At 51.9% G+C, this 19,735-nt stretch overlaps 2 protein-coding genes across 2 annotated transcripts in view; one reads left to right on the plus strand and one right to left on the minus strand.

The window, feature by feature from the left end:
• The window catches only part of LOC104288252 (acetyl-coenzyme A synthetase 2-like, mitochondrial), an 11,267-nt gene extending 7,677 nt beyond the window's left edge, over window positions 1-3,590 (plus strand). The window contains 8 exon segments of the mRNA XM_009887026.1: window positions 1-28; window positions 230-322; window positions 714-826; window positions 1,324-1,450; window positions 2,133-2,260; window positions 2,806-2,869; window positions 3,204-3,325; window positions 3,414-3,590. The exon segment at window positions 1-28 is cut by the window's left edge and continues 26 nt beyond it. Coding sequence (XP_009885328.1) covers window positions 1-28; window positions 230-322; window positions 714-826; window positions 1,324-1,450; window positions 2,133-2,260; window positions 2,806-2,869; window positions 3,204-3,325; window positions 3,414-3,590 — 852 coding nt within the window.
• A 149-nt stretch (window positions 3,591-3,739) lies between these two features.
• On the minus strand, window positions 3,740-19,695 carry ABCD4 (ATP-binding cassette, sub-family D (ALD), member 4). Its single transcript, XM_009887028.1, has 19 exons — window positions 19,662-19,695; window positions 19,408-19,535; window positions 19,045-19,184; window positions 15,732-15,848; window positions 15,317-15,442; window positions 14,390-14,440; window positions 11,586-11,680; window positions 10,492-10,613; window positions 9,544-9,635; window positions 9,290-9,379; window positions 8,815-9,023; window positions 8,446-8,537; window positions 8,203-8,239; window positions 6,981-7,030; window positions 6,664-6,716; window positions 6,234-6,310; window positions 4,918-5,033; window positions 4,653-4,751; window positions 3,740-3,760 (listed from the first exon to the last, which is right to left on the minus strand). Exons 1-19 carry the CDS (start codon window positions 19,693-19,695, stop codon window positions 3,740-3,742), a joined length of 1,749 nt encoding a protein of 582 aa, XP_009885330.1.
• Window positions 19,696-19,735: the final 40 nt, after the last annotated feature.

Here is a 19,735-nt window from a genome sequence, read left to right on the forward strand (position 1 = left end):
CGCTCTTCTCTCAAAGTGCTCGGCTCAGGTAACTGCTGGTGGCATGAGGTGGCTGGAGCAGCTCCTTGGGCATCAGGTTGGGCCTCTTCCCATGAATGTCAAGAGCAGCAGCATGTGGAAGCAGAAAGGGGGGAGACTGCTATTTGGGGATGGCTATGCAAGCAGGCCCTGGGAAACTGTGTCTTTGACCTGATCTTTCAGCTCCGTCCCCTTGTCTTTCCCCTTGCAGTGGGGGAACCCATCAACAAGGAGGCATGGGAGTGGTACTTCCGTGTGGTCGGCGAGACACGGTGCCCAGTAGTGGACACGTGGTGGCAAACTGGTGAGATGCGTACAACCCCTCATTCCAGCTTCTGCTCTCCCAGGCTTTTGGAGTAACCTGCTGCTTTGCTGGCCAAGCAGGAACAGTTAGTGACACTCTCGTATGAGTAATGCCATAAGGAGCCATGGGCACCAAAATGTTAGAGAGAGAAACGGCCTTTAAAGCTAACCCAGAGAAACACAGGGGAGTTGATGGTAGGGAGCAGATCTCTGTTGAACTAAATGAGCAGGATCATCCTTCTGCAAAGAGCCTTCACCAGCTCTCTGGCAAACCCAGCCTGTGGTCCGGGCAGGGTACAGTGAGGGCCAGGGCAAAGGCTGTTGGCCAAGCAGTGCTACCTGGCTTTCCTCTTGTCCCTGCCTTTGATAAGCATTAGTTTCTTTTGCTTCAGAAACCGGAGGCATCTGTATCTCACCCCGTCCTTCCAATCCTGGAGCTGAAATCCTTCCGGGCATGGCTATGAGACCCTTTTTTGGGATCAGGCCCTCCCTCATGGATGACAAGGTACATTTATAACCTGCAGCCCAGGCACTGGCTCAGCCTGCTTTTCCCCAGGTGCTTGCAGCATGTACTTGCTGACAGGAGTGGAGATCTGTAAGTGTGTCTTTCCTGCTCACCTCTGCTAGATGGCAACTTTCTTTACTGGAAAGAGACTAACAATGAAGCTGTTTTTCCAACTAGTGCAGAAGTTGAGTTGCTTCCTAGCTTGGTTCGTCCTGACAAGACAGGCTGTGCTTGGGCTCCCTGGCACATGTCCTTTCAAGGTGAGGTAGCTGGGCAGGGACAGCCAACCTCCCTGGAGGGGCCCTGTGTCCTACCACAGTAGGCAGCTGGTTGCAGACACCTACTGGGAGGGACTGAGCCTGTCCCATTGGAGTTGGGGACACAGGACTCTCCTCACTGCCTTCCCTGACATTTCTGTCTTAGGGCTGTTAAATAGGCAATGACTAAACATCCCAAATACTGCCAGCTATGGTTACTAAAAGGTAACTATTTTACAGGGAAATGTCCTTCTGGAAAACAATGTTTCTGGAGCCCTTTGCATCTCACAAGCCTGGCCAGGTATGGCACGAACCATTTACAATGACCACATGAGATTTCTGGAAACCTATCTGACTCCTTATCCAGGTAAGGAAAACACGTGGCAGGTCACTGCAGAGATGTTTGGTTAGGTCTGCCTGCTGGTTTTCGGCACAAAGGCAGGACTCAGGAAAGCTGGTACTGCTGTTTTATTCTTCCACAGACTCTCCACAGTGTTGAGGCCCTTCTCCCCATGCCTGATACCTCAGCACTGCCCTGGGAACGGGTCTCCCTTACCGTTCACATTGGATCACATGTGGCTTTAGAGCAGTGTGTTTGTCCTTCTGCCCCGAGTCCCCTCAAGCACAGAGAGGACTATTGGTGCATCTCTTACAGACCCTGTCAGCTTCTGTCACTCATCCAGAGGCAATAAGCAGGCCCAAGAGTGTGTGTGTGTCTTGATGTGAAGCAAAGGGGTGAAGCAGCAGGACCACAGGCAGTGGCACTGGAGCAAAGTGCTGCTGGCTTGTGGGGATGAGGCAGGCCAGCCATTAGCCAGCACACAGCATAATGAGGGAAGGAGCCTGATGATGGAGCAGGTACCAACAGAGGCAGAAGGCTAACAAGGAAGGGAGGCACCTTCACCCCATAGCAGTTGAGGAAGGAGCAAAGTACATGAGCCCTGGTGCCAACGGGGAGAGAGGAAAGGGGGTGAGGTGAGGGCATGGGCAGCGAGCAGCTCACGTGCTTACTGCAACAAGTGACCACGGCACAATTCTGGCCACTGCAGGATTTTTCTTCACCGGGGATGGTGTGTATCGTACCAGTGAGGGCTACTACCAGCTGACAGGACGGCTGGACGACATCATTAACATCAGCGGGCACCGGCTGGGCACAGCGGAAGTAGAGGATGTTGTGGTAAGGGGGTGGGGGGGCATAAAGGGGGCAGAGAAGGCACACTGGTGGTGCTCAGGGAAGCCTCTTTGAAATACCCACAGAAATACACTGCTGCTGTAGCAGCAGGGTACAGTGCTGGACCACAGCGTGCCTGGGGGAACAGCTTCCCACCCTCTCCCCTCCCTTCTTGCTCTTCGCAGCAAGCGAGGAACAAAGCCTGATAAGGCTGATGCTGTAAGTGGGTGAATCCCGAAGTGGCAGCTGGGCACGTTAAGGAGGAGCATCCATGGGCCAGTAAAGATTGTGGGACCTGGTGGAGCAACCTGAAGGCACAGAACAGGGTCTAGAAGGTGCAAGCCTAAAGCAGCCAGGGGCAGGGGAAAGACTTATGTTTGCAGACAGACTTGCTGAAGCAAGGAGGAAAAAGGGCAGAGGCCATGTGAAGCCTTTCCTTATCTCTCTGCGTTTCCATGGACTGTAGCAGCCAAGCCAGGCCAGGGCAGCTCCCATGTGGCAGCCAGCCTGCCGAAAGCATTGAGCCAAATCCCAGCCCTGCTCTCTTCCAGAATCACCACGTGGCAGTGGCGGAGTCTGCTGTCATCAGCTACCCACATGAAGTCAAGGGAGAAGGTAAGATGCCTACTTTCCTGTCCCTGAAACATCTCTCTTGGGGCTATAGCAGTGCAGTGGGAAGTGGCACTGTCACACCAACCCCTGTGAGCAACACTGTGCCAACACCAGAATGTCATTGGGGATCTTGGCACAGCCATGACAACCTACACGAGACACCAGCTGGACTTTGTATAAGGCAGCAGCAGCACCATGGCCTAAAGCACTTACAGCTCAGGCTACAGAGCATGCCCTGAGGCTACCAACAGAGGGACCTCTCCCAGCACTAGGTCCAGACTGGCTCTCAGGACCATGCTGCACTCCGTGCTCAGCAACCTGGTGGTCCTTCTGCCAGGAGCCTACGTGTTTGTTGTGCTGAAGAAGGACAGTGGCTACACACAGGAGACTCTCACTGCTGAGCTACGGGAGCTGATCTCAAAGAAGATCGCTAAGTACGCAGCTCCAGAGCATGTTCAGGTAACGTGTGCAGGCTGGTCCAACACCCATCCCAGCAGCCTGGACAACCCCTTTCCTTTAGCCCTAGCTCTGCTCCTCCCTGTCACAGATCACACACCGGCTGCCGAAGACACGTTCGGGGAAGATTATGCGTCGGGTGCTAAGGAAAATCGTGGAGGACAAGGCCAGTGAGCTCGGGGACCTAACCACCCTGGACGACCATGAAGCTGTGCAGCAGATCATAGAGGGACACAAGCGCCTGGTGGAGGGGCAGAAGAGCTGCTAGTTTGACTCTGCCAGCAGCCACCTCCTGCTCCTCCACTGCAGAACTGGGGCCACATCCAGCAATGTCACTAAGAACTGGTCGCCAGTAAGTTCTTTGAGACTGTACCTCCACTGCAGTCTCAGAGTGACATTTCCACGACACAGAGACCCTCAAAACTTCTCTCCACACACCTATGGGAGGCAGGGGAGAGAACATGACTCATCATAGGCAGAAGAGTAAAGGGAAGCGAGCTGTTTCCTTCAGTAAAAACAGAGGGCCAAAAGCCCTCCTTGGGGCTCCTTGCGCCTTGCAGTAGCTGTGGAGGTAGCAGCAAGGCAGGATGCTGAGCCCTGGACAGGTATATTACTCCCGCCCCTGCTCTGCTCTTCAGCAATAGTCTAGTCCAAGACCATTGCCAATATACAAGCATCTCCTTCAAACCAAACCCCAAAGGGAAAAGATGCAGCAGTCTGGTTAACAAATACTGACTCTTCTCCATAAACATTGTTGGAAAACAAGCCCCAGATTTTAATATAAAAATGTTTCTTTGACCTGTAACCCTGTGTTATAAGGAGAGCAGAGATATGCCCCTTCTCTGTGCCAGCATTTTCCTCCCTTTCCAGTGCATCCCTTGACACCTGCTGGGGAGCACAACCCTCAACAGACCAACAGGTACAGAAGTTTGTTCTGCAGAGCTGCGTATCAAAGAGAAATCCCAACGAGGCACAGAGGCCAGAACAGGAGGCTGCATCCTAGCTTCGCACCACTGCATCCTGGACTTGTGGAGGTTCCTCTGGCCATTGCTTCTACAAGCCCCATGACACAGCATCTTCTCTTTGGGCAGCCTACCATTCCCTTTCCCCCATGAGAGGTGGGTAAGCAGGAGAAGGGAGCTGGGAGAAGGATGGCATAGATATGTCTGCTACTGGCAAAACCCCACAGACTCGTCTCTGTGTCCATCAGCAAAATCCAGAACTGGTCTTGCACTGGATGAATCCCTTGTTGACAGTTGCTAGCTCAGCAGCTCCGTGTCTGCTATTCAGAGCTCTCCCATGGGTGTGCAGGTTCTGTGGCTGGCCAGACAAGGGCATGTTTTTCAGCATCCTTCCCCAGCTTCATCTTCTCGCATCGAGTGAGCTCCCATCTTCCCTCTCCATGAAGTTTCAAAATCCAGCTATGGAACTGCAATTTAATAACACAACGATTGAGGGGTATCTCTACAAGGGCATGTCCTCCCACAGTGAGGCTCTCCAGCCTCAGTCACTCCCCTCTGCTCACCAGGGACCCTCTCTACCTCCCCTGTCTTGCCACCACCAGGGAGGTGTGGAGCACTGTCTCCCCATCTCACCTTTTCCAGGCTGGCCCTGTGTCCCACGCTGATCAGTGTCATGCCCAGCTGAAGGCACACGCGGTACAGTTCATGCTCCACCTCTTCTGTCAGGGCACTGGTGGCTTCATCTAGTACTGAGAGAAAAGTTGTAAGCCCCACAAATCCTCTCCTGCCCAGTCATCTCCCCCTAGGCAAAAGAGCAACTGCCCAGAACATTTCACATATTAACCAGAGTTCACCAAAAGCATCTGCAGAGGGCAAGTGAGGAAAGGCCTAAGGACTCCAATTTTCCTCTGGCACAGCTGTGTCAATCAACTGGGAAAGCTGTGCTTCCCCACAAGCCCTCACATTCACCCGAACACCACCATTCACCTCATTCCTCTCCCTCAACAGTTGTCAGCCACTGCCTCATCCCCACTGTCATGAAAGCCAAGACACGACCTTCTCAAGGCAGGCTGTGTGCCAGAACACCATGCTGCACAGCAGCCTGTGCACCGCTCCGGGCCAGATCCCACCTGGGTCATCCAGGACAGCATGAGGCACCTTCCTGTCAGTTAAGGGTAAATACTACAGATCTGGAGCAGATAAATTCCATTTGTTTTACATCATCTCTTCAGCTTTTAATTTGCAAGCCACAAGTTCCTTCTGCCCAGACAACACTGAGCTGTGCTGCGGGATTCAGGGGAAGAGAGGTACTTATGTGTGGCTACATCCTACCAACACCAGCTCTGTCCACTAACACCCACCCTGGCCCTCAGAACAAGTCCTCCAACAGCCCCCCCCAGCCTCCAGCAGTCACTAGCAATCTAGGCGTGCAAAGGAATTAGCCTCATCTGCTAATGGGAGCTGCTTCTGTCATCTCTCAAGACTGTTTCTCCCACTGCTCCTCATCTTATTTTGCTGCATTACAGCTAAATTTCCCACACTGCTTCCACAACCCTACAGAGGTTCATGAGTTTCAGATACAGCAGCTGACACTACGCTCCCTAGCATGCACGCTTCTTTACGTGGCAACTGGTAAGCATGCTGAGAAGGGGCTTCTTCAGCTGCCATTGGACCTGGACCAAGAACATTAATCTCTAGCTCCCTAAGAAGAGAACGTCTTATATACAGCCTCTTGATTTACCACCCTCCACACAGATAATGAAATGTTTTCACCCCCGAATCCTCTGCATGTTATGCTGCTAAAATAATGGCCAAGATGAAGCATGTTCCTATCAAAGAAGAGATTTCATGAGCTGTTTCTGTACCAGCTTCTCTTTACACCAAAAGCCCTGCCTTTTCTTCCCTCCCCCCCCCCCCCCCCCTTTTTTCTTTCACAGTCACTCACTTACCTGCATATTTTGGCTGGAGGTAGAAGAGCCGTGCAAACGAGAGCCTCTGCATCTCCCCTGGGGACAGGATGTCATACCTGCAGCAGGGTTGAGATTCAAAATCTCCCTCAACAAAAAGAGCTCGTTTACTGAAGGGCTTATGATTGCTGACATCAGAGACCTCAGCAAACAACTCTCCCTATGTGTCCCCGGTGCCCCTCTCCACACTGGGACTGGCTCTGCACCCCTGTGCACAGACAGCTGCCTGCAGAACAGCATGGCTGGTGATCATTGGCATTGATCCTTGGGGCATGAAGGCTGTGCCCCTGTATACTGCTCATGTCCCACAGGACACAGGTGTTCATCAGTCCAGCAGCAATGTGCATCTGCTTAGAAGCGTTCCCCACCCAAAGCGATCACCCAAATTCACACAGATGGCAAGCTCCCTTACCAGTTCCAGTCCACCTGCTCGTCCAGTCCTCCAGCCCTCGCCAGCAAATCAGTCTGCAGAGAGCACAGCAGACTTGTGAATGCAGCCCCCAGCTCTGTCAGCCCCCAGCCCTGAGCATAACCAGCCCCTTCCTGCTACTCTCTCCTTGCCCACCTGTATCCCTCCTCCTCTGCCTGTGCTATGCACAGCTCTGTCCCAGCTTCAGTGTCCCTGCATGTGTCCAGCACACAGTCATGCTGTGCTGCCACAAAATCTCATCCCTTTTTCCCTTGCTGATAGCACCAGGCAAGAACGCAGCAGTGCTACTGGGGACTTACCAGCCCAGCCAGCTCCAGGAATCGCACAATTCTCTCATCATCTGCAGACCCTAGGCGAGAAAGCAACAAAACATAAGCAGAGGCAATGTGTGCTGAGGCCATAGCTGCAAGGAGGAATCGGTGGGGCAGGAGGGAAGGTTTGGAGGATCTCCTGAAGTCCAGTGTAGATGACTCAACCACTTAACTATACCAGGTCCTGAGCTTTGGCACAGAGAACTTCCAAAGACTGACCTTCCTTAAAAATGTTAACCATGCCTGTGAGCAGCATGCCAGAAGGTAGCTGGACTCGACAGATACACCTGAGACTTGGCTCAGTTCATGGTCACAGACACAGACAGAACACAAGGATGCAGCCTTCATTTGCCAAGGCCCTGCCCACCAGCTGCTCTCTTACGGCTGACTGCCCACTGTGCACTGCAGGTGGTGGAGTCATGGGAGCAGGACTCGGGGAACAGCCAGCAAAAGGACCTTATGTGGGATGGGAAAAACTTCAGGGTAAACCAGCTGTGGAGCAGAACATACGCTTGAGCTGGTACAGTCAGCAGCTGTGGAAGCGGAGCAGAAGGGCTATGCATCTGCCATGGACCTCTCTGAAGCTGCTGAAAAGCCACAATGGTAGCTGATGGCTGCGGTTACTCTCTGCAAGACTATGAGTCACAAGTGTTTGAAAGCAGCATGTAACACTGCTTCACTCAGACAGAAACTTAAACCTGGACATCTGAAAGCTGCAGTGGACCACATGTGGTCTGGCTTAGGAAAAGGGGGAAAGAAAAGATCCATGTAGTCTGACCTCAACAGCACTCAACACATCATTTGAAAAAGAGGAACAGTGAAAGATGGAGGTGGATGGAAAACGAGATGAAGGAAAACATGGCTTGCCCAAAGGCAGGTTGTGCCAGACCGATCAGATGTATCCCAACAGCAAGGTGCCCCAATATATATCACGTGTTGAGCACAACATGCAGAGCATGGCAACCTTGTCCTCATTGCATCAAGAGAATATCTTCTTATCAAGATAATATGTTTCCTCCCAAAAGGGAGGAAACACAGAGCCAACCTTAACCTACACTAAGGTAAATCTTCCAGGGAAAAGCAGAGAGCAACAAAAGCAAAATGGATGAGCGCTCCTGATGGGGCATGGTAGGGGAGAAGATGCACTGGGTACAGAACAAGGAGCTGACAACACAGGGTTGGCTAATTGCTCTAATGAATTTACACATACCTGAAACTGGATAGATCTCCTTCAGGGGATAGATCACCTGTTTTAACAGAGCAAAAGAAGCCAGGTCAGAGGGAGCTGGACACAGTCCATCAGAGATGCAATGTCAGTGGCATGAATTCAGGCACGAGGGAAGGAGCAGCCACAGGGATCCTCCCTCTTGCAGGCCTTTCTGTAGCACACAGGTTCGCAGGGCACGACCACAGCTGGGAGCAGGACCAGAGCAGAGGCAGCCCCTGGGCTCACCTGCTCACGCAGGCTTCCATCGGTGAAGAAGGGTCGCTGCGGCAGGAACACCACTCCCCGGGGGCCAAAGCAGGTCAGCATCTTGATGCTCCCTGCACAGAGACACACTCATGCCAAGCCTGCAGCGCCAGCCAGCAACTCCCCACCTCCCCCTGTGCAGTCCGTCCCCGTGAAGTAGCCAACAAATCCCTGAAAAGGTATACTTGCAACACAGCACAAAGCAATGAGAGCCGGAGCTGGCCCCAATGCATCAGGGACACATTCACCATCACAAGGTGGCACTGGCCTCACAACCCCACACTGTCCCCTTCCTAACTCAGGGCAGCCCTGGTTGAGAAAGAGAAGGCTGTGGCAAGCAGCAATCCTTACCCCGCGTGGTCTCCCAGAGTCCCCCAAGGACCCTCAGGAGAGATGTCTTCCCTGTGCCAGTGTTCCCCACAATCATCACACTGTTCCCTTGTGAGATCCTGAGGCTCAAGTCCTTGATGAGTAGCTTGCCAGTGGATGGCACCGAGAGCGTCACTCGCTCCAGAAGGAAAGCTGTGTCCCTTGGCACAGGGTCCTCCCCAGAACGGCTGCTGGGCCACCACCAAGACAAAGGAGGAGAGATGTGGGGGTGAGAGATCATGCTGAAACTGGCAAAGATCAGGCACCTTAGACCTCCTGTGCCTTTGTGACAGCAGCCCTGCCCCACGTGCCCCGGGAATGACAAATCAGCGAGCACCGCCTGCTCCAGCCAACTGCAGGCAACAGGCTGTGACACCAAGGGCCACCTTCATCCCGTGACAGCCCCTCACTCTGGCACTTAAGCTGCAAGCCCACCAGTTGCTGAGAGGACGCTCACCTGTCCAAATCCCAGCTGGCTTTGGCTTCTGAGTAGTTATCATTTTTTTTCCTGCCAAGGCTCAGCAAGGTCTCCTGCAGTTCACCAATCCTAGAAAAACAAGAGCTTGCATGAATGCCGGGAACAACACCAGCAGCCTCCTTGCAATATCCAAACTTGTCCATGCTTGCTCACAAGCAACTGTTTCTTATTTATTTAGCACAGGCCTGGGCAGAGTCTTGTCCCACACTTTCCTTTCGTGTGGAGAAACTCACCTGTGTGTGTAGCCAGCAACATCGGTCACGGTGCTGGATAGATCTATGAGCTGGCTGAAGCAGCCGATGAGGTAGATGGAAACAAAGGCATTCTGGGGAGAAATCACACATCAGACCAAGAGTCAGTGCTGAGCTGGGGCACTGCCCCTTCCTCCATGGCTGCGAGGAGGCAGCCAAAGAGTCTAGACATTTGGCCACATCAGCAGTCCCAGCAAGACAAAGGAGGGGTGGAAAAGTCACCCAGGGTGGCAGGAGTGAAGATGATGACCGTATTTGGATGGAGCAGGGCTCCCCTGCTCCGTACAGCAGTTTCTGCCACTTGGATACATCTTCTGCCACCCAGGGATGGTGTTTGCAGAGCGCCTGCTGGCCAGCCCAGAGCCTAGCACGCTTGCCCCATCTAAGTCATGCAGATCCATGCCACCAGCCCTGCCTCAGCACTGTATCTGGCTCAGAGCAGGGTATCTCAGCCTGCAGTGCCCATTTAGCTATTTTTAGCTCTGCATTCTCTATCACAGGCCAGCTTTGAGTATCTGAGAACAAGTCAAGTCAGGAATGCAAATGCAAGCCAGCTCAGCCTCACAGGTGACCAGGGTCACCATGGGCAGCAGCCCAGGGCATAACCTGGACCTGCAGCACTGCGTGGGCCCAATCCCCACCCACACTGCTGAAAGCCAGAGGCTTTCTGACCTCCTGTTTTTCTTAGACCCAGAGGTCTGAGCTAGGAAACACATCGATGTGCCCTTGACAGCTCTCACCCCCAAGTTAATCATATACCAGCTGGCTCCAAGCTCCCATTTCCATGCCACCATGAACAGGGACAGTCTAACCTGAAGGTCAATTGCTGCAGGTTATCCAGCCCCGATGTCACCAGCCCCACACGAAACCTCCATCCTCAGTGACCGCTCACCCTCCACAACGGGGTAGGGCAGATCGCCCTTCGCTCACCTTGCTGACGAGGGCGCTGAGCTCTGTCGGACTCAAGTCACCGTAGACTCCAGAAAAGATGGGAATGGCAATGACCACATAGCTCAGGATGCTGCCCAGGTAGTCAAAGGTGTTGATCCCAACTGGGCAGAAGCACAATGAGAGAAGACAGTGAGTTAGGGTGGGAACCACTGTCCCAGCCAGGCTCAAGTGCAGCCCATGAGCCCAGTCTGAGAAAGACCCATGGTCTTGCCTCAGCCCTTCACAATGCACCAGAGCAGAAGAACCCATTCTGCAGGACAGCACAAGCGCCAGGGTGAAAATCCATTTGCCGAACAAAGAGCACTTTGGGGCAGGCCCCTGAGTAGAGAAACATCATGCAGACACACAGCTCAGGAACCACCATAGGGCAAAAGCCTCGTTGTTTCTATTCTTCAGGGGCCTGGCTGACCCACAAGAAACAGGAGGGAGGGCAAAAACGATGCTCTGGGGCTGTGAAGTCTGTCTTGGAGCACAGGACAGGCAGAAAGACTTAAGACCACAAACTCCCACAGAGACACCTGCATTTAGGGCTCTCCCGCCCTTACGTTGCTCAGAAGCTCACTATGCTGGTGAGACAAGGAAAAGCTGTCTTTAAAGAGGTCATTTAACTCCCAAACCTGGACCCAGTGACAATGGGAGAAAGGAGATTTTCAGGGGACAGCTATGCTCAAGGGATAAGCTATACAGGAAAGAAGTTTCCACAGCTCCCAACCACATATACAGATTCTTCTCCTCCAAAGCTCAAGCCCTTCCCCCTCTTCCCAGCCATTGAACACTTGCTCCACAAATAGCATGGATTCCTGCAGATTCACCTTTTGGGGCTTGTGTTCTCTGACTCTGACCTAGTTGGGTCCTCCACAACCTTGCTCTCCAAGAGGCTTTTTTTCACAACAGGATTCCAATTTAGGACTGCAGGAGGCACCCTCTGTTCACCCTCAGGGCTTTCATGCACCAGCAAGAGGTGGCAGAGAAAAACCCAGCACTGCTGCTCTAGCAGGAGGGTTCCCAAGCCTGCGGGCTGCAGCAATGGAGCTACCGCATGCCCCACTTCACCCCGCAAATTCCTCACTCACTGTATAGCCACAGCTCCTTGCCTATCAGCTCCCTCTGGGTCTGCAGCAGGCTCTGCAGCCTCCGGTCCGTGCGCATGTGCTCCACTCGCCCAGCCCTGTAAAACAAGATTGCAACATGCCACAGACATCCCAGGAGCACTGCAACGAAGTCCAAGCATGGGCTTTAGGACTGAAGCTTGGAAAGGGTCTGGCACCTCAGCCTCCAAGCAAAAAGCTCTTTGTTGAGAAGGAACTGAACAGCCAAGAGCACCTTCCTGAAGAGCTTCACCAAAACACTCTGGCTGAAACTAGCAGCCCTGCAAATTTCTCCCGGAGCCTGTGGATGCTGCTGTTGCATACAGAAGATGAGGCAAGGCCAGACACTATCAGCGAGGCCCCAGCCTGGAGCAATGCACACACAAGGTCATACACACTCTCCAAGCAGAGCCAGGCTGGAAAAGAGGGACAGCACTGCTACACAGCTGAAACCAGAAAGGAGAGGACAGAGGCGAGGTGACAGCAAGCCAACACCACCTGCACAGTCAGCAGCCCCAGTCTGCCTCTTCCCATTCCCCACCCTGCAGGACCGGGACACAGACAAGCCCCGAGCAGTGCAGCCCCCAGTGTGGGTGAGCCCAGCCCCACAGCCCCCCTTTTCCCAGGGGTATCTCCGCAGGCAGCAGGGGGTCGTCTACCACCCGAGCTAGTGGTGATGCTCCCACAGCCAGGCTGAGGCAGTAGCAAGGAGGCACATCTCAGCTCTAAACCACCACCTTCAGCAAGCGTGGCAGCTCCTTCTGCTCCTTTGCAAGGGCTGGGCTGCCCTCAGGTGGCAAAATGCAGAGAACGCTTCACGTCTCGCTCCAGAGTCCCACCTGCCACAGCAGCTATTGCCTCTGCCACCCAACACATGCTTGTGCCCAGCACACACCCACGCTCCCACCACGGTCCATGCAATGGGGGAGTCACTAGGGCCCAAGCAGATAGGGCCAGGAGCTGCACAAAAAAAAAAAAAAAAATACAAATTAAGATTTTTGAAGAGTCTCAGTTCTAAAGATTCTCAGTTCTTAGAAAAATACATTTTCTTCCTCAGAAATACCTCCAGTTAGAATTCAGTTTGGCATTACTGCCCTACAACCCATCTCAGGTAACTACTGAGCTGCAATCTTTGCTGCTTAGTATTCTGAAAGGACAAAGCCTTGGACACAAGGAGGTAAAGGCAAGGAAGGCACCGGGGACCAGAGATATTATTTCTTCTGCAGATGAGGAGAGATTGCTGTATTGGTTTTGGCTTTTCCTCCCATTCAGTTCACTTTTAAAGTAAGTTTGCCAAAGGCTTAGAAAACAAAGAAGTGAAAAGGTGACAGTGCTCAGGTTTTGTTTCTTCGTTTACCAAAACAATGGTGAGGCAGGTGCAAGAGGACAAGATCTAACAGCTTCCACAAGCTAGAGAAGTCCAGCAATCAAAACCAGTCACTCACCACACGCTCCTCCTCTTGCAGGATTCTAGGAATTCAACTTTAAAAAAATTCCTTTATTTTTAATTAAGGTTAATATCATGAAAATGCCTGGGTTTGTGCAACTCAATTAAATTCTAGTTTCCCACCAAGTGAAGCTTTTCTATTAATGAACTGTATTGAAGTAAGACACTCCATTTTCTGGTATAATAATTCACTTTCCATTTTCTACTTAGTAATAGAATAAAAAACTTCAAAATTGCAAGGAAAAGTACTGCAGCTTAAATGAGGGCACATAATCACAGTATCTTCTCCATTAGGAAAAATTATCATCAACCAATAAGAATCAACCAGTCCACAAAGAAATAAATTTGCCAATGTAAACCACAATTGATTTCAGTTATTTAAATCACAGTTTCTTGTCTGTCAATATAAATCCTTATGAAATTGGTGATTTTGAATCAAACCACTTTGGGGACAACACTACAACACTTGAAATGCTCAGTCACTACAGCATGAAGGAGCCAAATACAGATGACAGGCAGGGGAGACCAGAAACAGGACAGCTGTTCCTTGCTTAAATTCCTGGAAACAGCACGAGTTCACAATCAGAGGGCAAAGGCGGACACATAAAAAGAGAGGAGCAACGACCTCCTGTCACTGACCAGGCACCTCAACACAAGCTACAGTAAAACCATGGCCCTCTTCCCGGTTTCTAGCCATTTCCGTGAAACACCTTAAAGGCTTCAAGCAGCAGTTCAACAGATTTCAGGGCATCACTAAGCGGTGAGGTGCTGCCGGGCTCCCGACTGCGTGCTCAGCTCTGGAGTAAATGGCACTGAGCAAATTCAGAGAGCAGCAGTACGGTGTTGGCAGGGTCAGGGCACAGGCTGACCTAGAGGAGCAAGCAGAGGTAAGGAGGCCAGGCAACAGCTAGCACACCCACAGGAGACACGCAGGTGAGCAGCAGCAGGATGGGGCCAGAAGCAACCTGTAACAAGTCCCTAGGGGAACATCCTGACAAGATGCAATGAGACCTCGAGCAATCTTCCAGGTGAGGACCTGGCAAAACATCAGCAATGGTCTCTAAGCTAGTACCAAATCTGTACCAGGCCTCTGGGGATGTTAGAAGGGAGGCAGAGAAAAAATAGTTCACTCCACTTGCTGTGGAGTACTTCTGGCGGAAGATGTGCAGAATGCAAAAGAGAACAGTGTCAGGGCTGTATGACACTGCAGCGGGATGGAGGGGACAGAAAGCTCCGGCTGCAGCAAGAGGACTTGGGACTCCTTTGGGATACATGAATACAACAAGGATGCTCCGAGCTGGAAGGATCCTTACAAGGATGTAAAGAAATGAACACTACTAACCTGTAGAAAGCAGCTGGTTCTGCATTGACGCGAATCTGCATGTGCTTGAACCTGGACAACCCAGAAAAACATCATCAGGATTGTGCACAAATGCCCAGTAAATTCTGTAGCCAACATCTTTGCTAGAGGAAACTTGTCTTGCATCTGTCAGAGCACTGACCTGAGGCATCTCTTGACAGAAATACTCAACAGGCTCAAAAAGGCACCAGAGACCAAGGCTTAGCACAAAGTGACATCATTCTCGGCCAGCTCAGTGGCACATTTGTTTGGTATCCCACTCTCTGTGGACATCTTCTCAGCCCTTGGGCCTTCTGTTTGCTAGCCCAGCATCTCCACTATACAGAATCACCACAACCAACTGCCCTGGTCTGGGCTCCCTGTGCCACACCAGCTTCTCCTGCTGTCCCTGGATACCCTGAACCCCAGGGAAAGCTGCAAAGCCACCGCCACACACCTGGCCAACCCTGCAGCAGAAGGGGAGGTGATGACTTACAGAGCATATGGAAAGACTGTGATGGTTTTGGCACTTCATGAAGGTGGTGGTGAAGCAGAAACCTGATTTCTGTCAGTAGATGCAGTTGACTGAACTGCAGGAAGTTTCATGTGTGGCTTTCTTCTACACATCCAATGCCCTAGCAGAGGCACCAGCAACAGCAATGACCAGGCAAGCAGCCTGGAGGCTGAACCTGGAGACTGAACCAGGACTGAACCACAGGCACTGCCTGCCATGACACAGGGCAGTGAAAGGGGTGGCGGGGGCTCAGTGCATGGACTTTGGGGCACCACTGTGCAGGTAGGTTTCTCTGAGTGTGGGGAAAGTCAAGGACAAGAGATGTAGCTGCATACATGGCACCGAATGGGGACAAAAATGCAGCTTTCGCAGGAATTGCCAAGAGGCAGTGAAAATGCTGCTCTGCTGGGACTCACCTGAAATCCCCCTCCAGTTTTTCCTGCTGCACAAGTTTAGACACAATTGGGCTCATCAATACTTTGTTGACAATCGTCCCGATGATGAAATACCCAAAGATGCTCACCGGGCCTAGCCAGCCTGTGCTACAGAGGAGGAGAAAGAGAGATCAGCTAATAATTGAAGCAAAAGGACACCGCATCATCCTTGGTCTCAAGCAGTCAGAGCATTCAACTGTTACCCCTCTTGGCCTTCACAGAGGTTTGGGGGCCAGCACTGCACACATCGGCATCTCAAAGGGAGAATTGCCTTTGCAGTGCAGAGACCACTCACCCACACATACAAGAGTCCACCTGGGGAGTAGTAATGTGGGTGCCAGGCTCCAAAACAAGCCTAGGAAAGAGGCATGGAAGCAGGGCCGGGATGGGTCCTTACCTGTGGAAGCACTGGTACGTGTAGTAGGCCAGCGTGAAGGGCGAGATGATGAGCTTGCTGGCCATGGAGCTGAGCTGCCTGCAGAACCTCTCCACATCCTGGCTGATGCGCTGGTCCCTGCTCAACACAAAGAACCATTGACACTGTTAAAGCCCAGAAGCAAGAACCAGTACTAACTCCCTAATAAGGCATAAGCCAGGCTGTTTCACTGCCTGAACTTCAGACAGGGTGCAGGTGAACAACCCTGCCTGAGAGGGACCTGCAGCTGTGACTCCTGTTCCCCCGTGGGAGACAATTTCCACGGCCCAGCAGCACCCACCCAAGGGCCTTCCTGGCACCCAAGAAGAACAGCTCCTGCTGTTACTTTCACCTTGTTCCTCAGATTAACCCCTTGTTCTACTTTTAACAACATTATCCCACTCTGTGCTAAAGGTCTCTGCATCACAGTTCTTTACTCCTCTCCTGGACCCACCCCTGTATTACCAAAAAGTACTGACTCTCTCCCAAACAGTCAATACTGCTGCTGTCTCAGGCACCAGAACTACCAGGACTGGCTAGGTCACAGGCCAGGCCTTCACTAGCTGTTGGATATTTGCAAATGCTTCCATCAAAGCCACCCTTCCACAGTAGCTGGTCCTTTTGCTCTACACGGAGTGCCCCCTGGTCCCTTTGCTGCAAGGAAGAAAGTGCTTCCACCCACCCCCATCCCACAAGAGCAGGCAGCAGTACACCAAGTCTCCTCACCCTATCAGCAGCAGGCACATGGGTGACAGACCCTAAAGTCCCATCCACCCCACTGCTGAGCAGCAGTTGCACTTGGGGTAACTAGAAAGGATTTCAGCATAATTACTCCCTCAGCACCTCAACTGTTGAGAGCACATGGATGAGGGCTTCAGTCTGATGCACTAAGCACAGGTGGAAAGGCCATGACGGTGAATGCTGGAGTCCAGAATGAAGAGCAAGGCTGGACTCCTGCTTAAACATCAGTGCAGATATAACCACAAGGACATTCATCTCTCAACTCTTCTGCGGTCCTGGAACAGCAATGGCTTTAATTTTGGGGCAGCTCTCACCCTGACTGACCTTACAGTCATCATTTTTCCTTTTCCTTATACTGTAATTATTCCCATAAAGTTATAATTTAAGTTGTGCTATAGACGCATAGCAGGATATTGCTTTTATGAGCCATTAAGCAACATGCAATGATAACATAGAAATATCAACTCAAATGCCCTGCTCGGAGCTGCAAGTGTTTGTATGCCACTCAGAGCCTACTCTTCATTCCTTCTAAACGGGTAACACCATGCATCTAACACTCAGTTTGGTTTGCACTGCATAATTAGAAGTCACTTTGTTGCTCTAGTTCACTCTAAGTACCCAATGCAGGGAAAAAATTCTCATCAAGGAATCGCAAGATGAAGAGAATTTTTGTAGTGGCACCAAAAAAACCCACACTAAATAAGATTGTATGTTTGAGCAGAAGCAAGGTGGTAATGAAAAATGCTCTGCAACAATCCCACACATCCAGTCTGCTAAGGTCAGGAGAGCTGGGTCTATCGCTGAGGAGCAGAGTGACCCAGTTATCTCACGCATTTCACTGCACAATGCGAACACATTCCCTGGTTAAAAATAAACCTGAGCAGGATAGTCATGTGGTGAGGGGCCTCTGTCCTCCCCTTCCCCCTCAGCCCCGCCAAAGGAAAAGACAGGCGTGCGGGAGTTTCTGGCCACGGCCAATGTGCTGCGCTGCATGCCTTGGTGACAGGCATGGCTTTTTAACCTCTCCTTGCAACTCCATACCACTGCAAAACACTATCAGAAATGAACATTTAACGAGGGTGGGAGTAACCTTGACAGCAGCTGGAAAGTGCATCAGCATCACAAAGCTGTGATTTCATGTTTGGCAGTAGGGCTGGGCTGTTTGACCCAAGCTAAGCCCTCTCCTTGCTTGCTGCTCCCCCTGTGCACAGCTGGCTGCTCTTACTCGGGCTGTCTCCTAGCACTGGGCCAGCAGAAGCAGCCAGGGAACAGGTCTGGCTGAAAAATAATATGGACAAAAAATCATCTGAGATACCCAGCACAATTTCACTGTGCAGCCACACAGACCACATGCTGCGCAACGAAGGGACAAAGACAGGCAGCCAGGAGCACTGGGCAGCAGAAGCACAGAGGCTGCTTCAGTTCCTTGAGGTCACCACTAGTAGTAACACTTAGGAGTCCCTGCAAGACAGCTATTTCTCACAGGGACCTCGGGCTTGGTCGCTTGGTCCCCTCTGGTTCCATCAACGTGGGAGGAGATGGCACCAGTGCAGTGACTAGACCAGGGGTGCCCCCTCCAGGAGAGGAGAGCTTGAGGTCTCAAAACAACTGTATAAAGCCACACAATTTGGAATAAGTTATCCGCTGGTTTCTAGTTTTTCAGCAAGTATTTAATAATAACTTATTTAAACTCTGGAGGGGCGGGGGGAAAGCTTCTACCTCCCACATGACGTCTAATGTAGGATATTTAACTCTTCAAAGTGTGTAATTATGACAGCAGCATCCTGTGTGCAAGAAAAGGCTGGAAGGCCAGTGTCATCAGGCAGTTGTGAGGAAGGCAGGCATTCCACCTTCACTGCACAGCTCGGGTGGATCAGCAGCTCTGCAGTAAGCAGGACAGTGCATGAAGCAAACTGGAAGGGGATCTCGAGGTGGGCCAAGATAAGCAAGGAGGGACCCAATGTCCCTTCTTTCTCTCATATTTCAAGTCACCCCTGACATTTCCATCCTAGGAACAGGAAAGCGGAAACGCAGCCCTCATACAGTGCAAAGCAAAGCCCTTCCTGGATGTGGCTCCAATGGGTTATTAAAAGCACTAAAAACCCAACTAAACAAAACTGTGTTCAGCTGGAGACTCTGGTGGCTGAAGCTCAAACACAACAACAGGGACTGTCCTAACGTGGTGGCTGTGTGAAAGCAGGGAGAGGCAGTGCCCTCTGACTCCAGACAGGCACTTTGAACATCACACTGAGTGTCAAGGGTTGAGTTTGCTGACAGCATGTTTTATAGCGGCACCAGATCCCTGTTCTGCTGGGCCTCCTTTTTCCTCGCAACAGAAACATCCTACTCCTAAACACATTACGTCCAGCAGACATGGGAGATCCCAGCAACAGGTACCACCTCCCACCCAGGGCCGATGAGGGTATTTGTACCTAGACTGCAAAAGCTTCTAGGGCTCAAGCCCCTACCCAGAGACACAGAGAAGTCAGGAAAAGGCATGGAGCAGCCCATGAGAAGCCAAGCAAGAGGTTGAGAGAAGCCGCAGGCAGCCTACGGGTTATCGATGTCCTCGTGCAGTACGTGCAGGCTGTAGTAGACCTGGCCCTGGAAGTAGCAGCTGTGGAGGTATTCGGTGAGGGATTTTCTCCAGCTCACGTACATCATGTTGCAGATAAACTGGTCGAAGCTTTTTAGCTGGAATGAGGGCAAGGAGACAGACAAGAAGAGATATGTGAGAAGAACAAGCATTTCCCAAAATGAAATAAAAACTAACAGTTTGGACCAGTGATCCATCCCACACGTAGCTATCTAACAGGGCAAGGGCAGATCTAGATCCTTTGTCACCAGGATCATGCCAGGAGCCATAGGCAGCCTTCCCCTCCTCCCCCAAGACACGGGAGCCTCTGGCCTGTCTTACCGTGGAGTTTACCACGATGAGAGTCAGGGCCATGGCAGTCAGTGTTTTGAACCCGGAGAAGTCCTTGTTCCCCAGGACCTCGTAGTACTGACTGGGGATGACGCCGACCTGGTAAATAACCAGCTGCTCTGGAGGGAAGAGGCAAGCACGGGAAGGAAATGAAGGGCAGATGTGACACGGAAAAGAGGGAGCACGGGGGGCAACAGGGAGCAGACGAGGGGTGCAGCCCCCCATCCCAACTACCCCAGGCTCACCCAGCAAGGCGACACAGAGCAGCGTCAGGAACATGAGGGCGCCCGGGGAGGGCCAGCCGGCGAAGAGGACGGCC

Source organism: Charadrius vociferus, unplaced genomic scaffold (assembly GCF_000708025.1).
Source record: "Charadrius vociferus isolate BGI_N301 unplaced genomic scaffold, ASM70802v2 scaffold14, whole genome shotgun sequence".
Taxonomy (NCBI): domain Eukaryota; kingdom Metazoa; phylum Chordata; class Aves; order Charadriiformes; family Charadriidae; genus Charadrius; species Charadrius vociferus.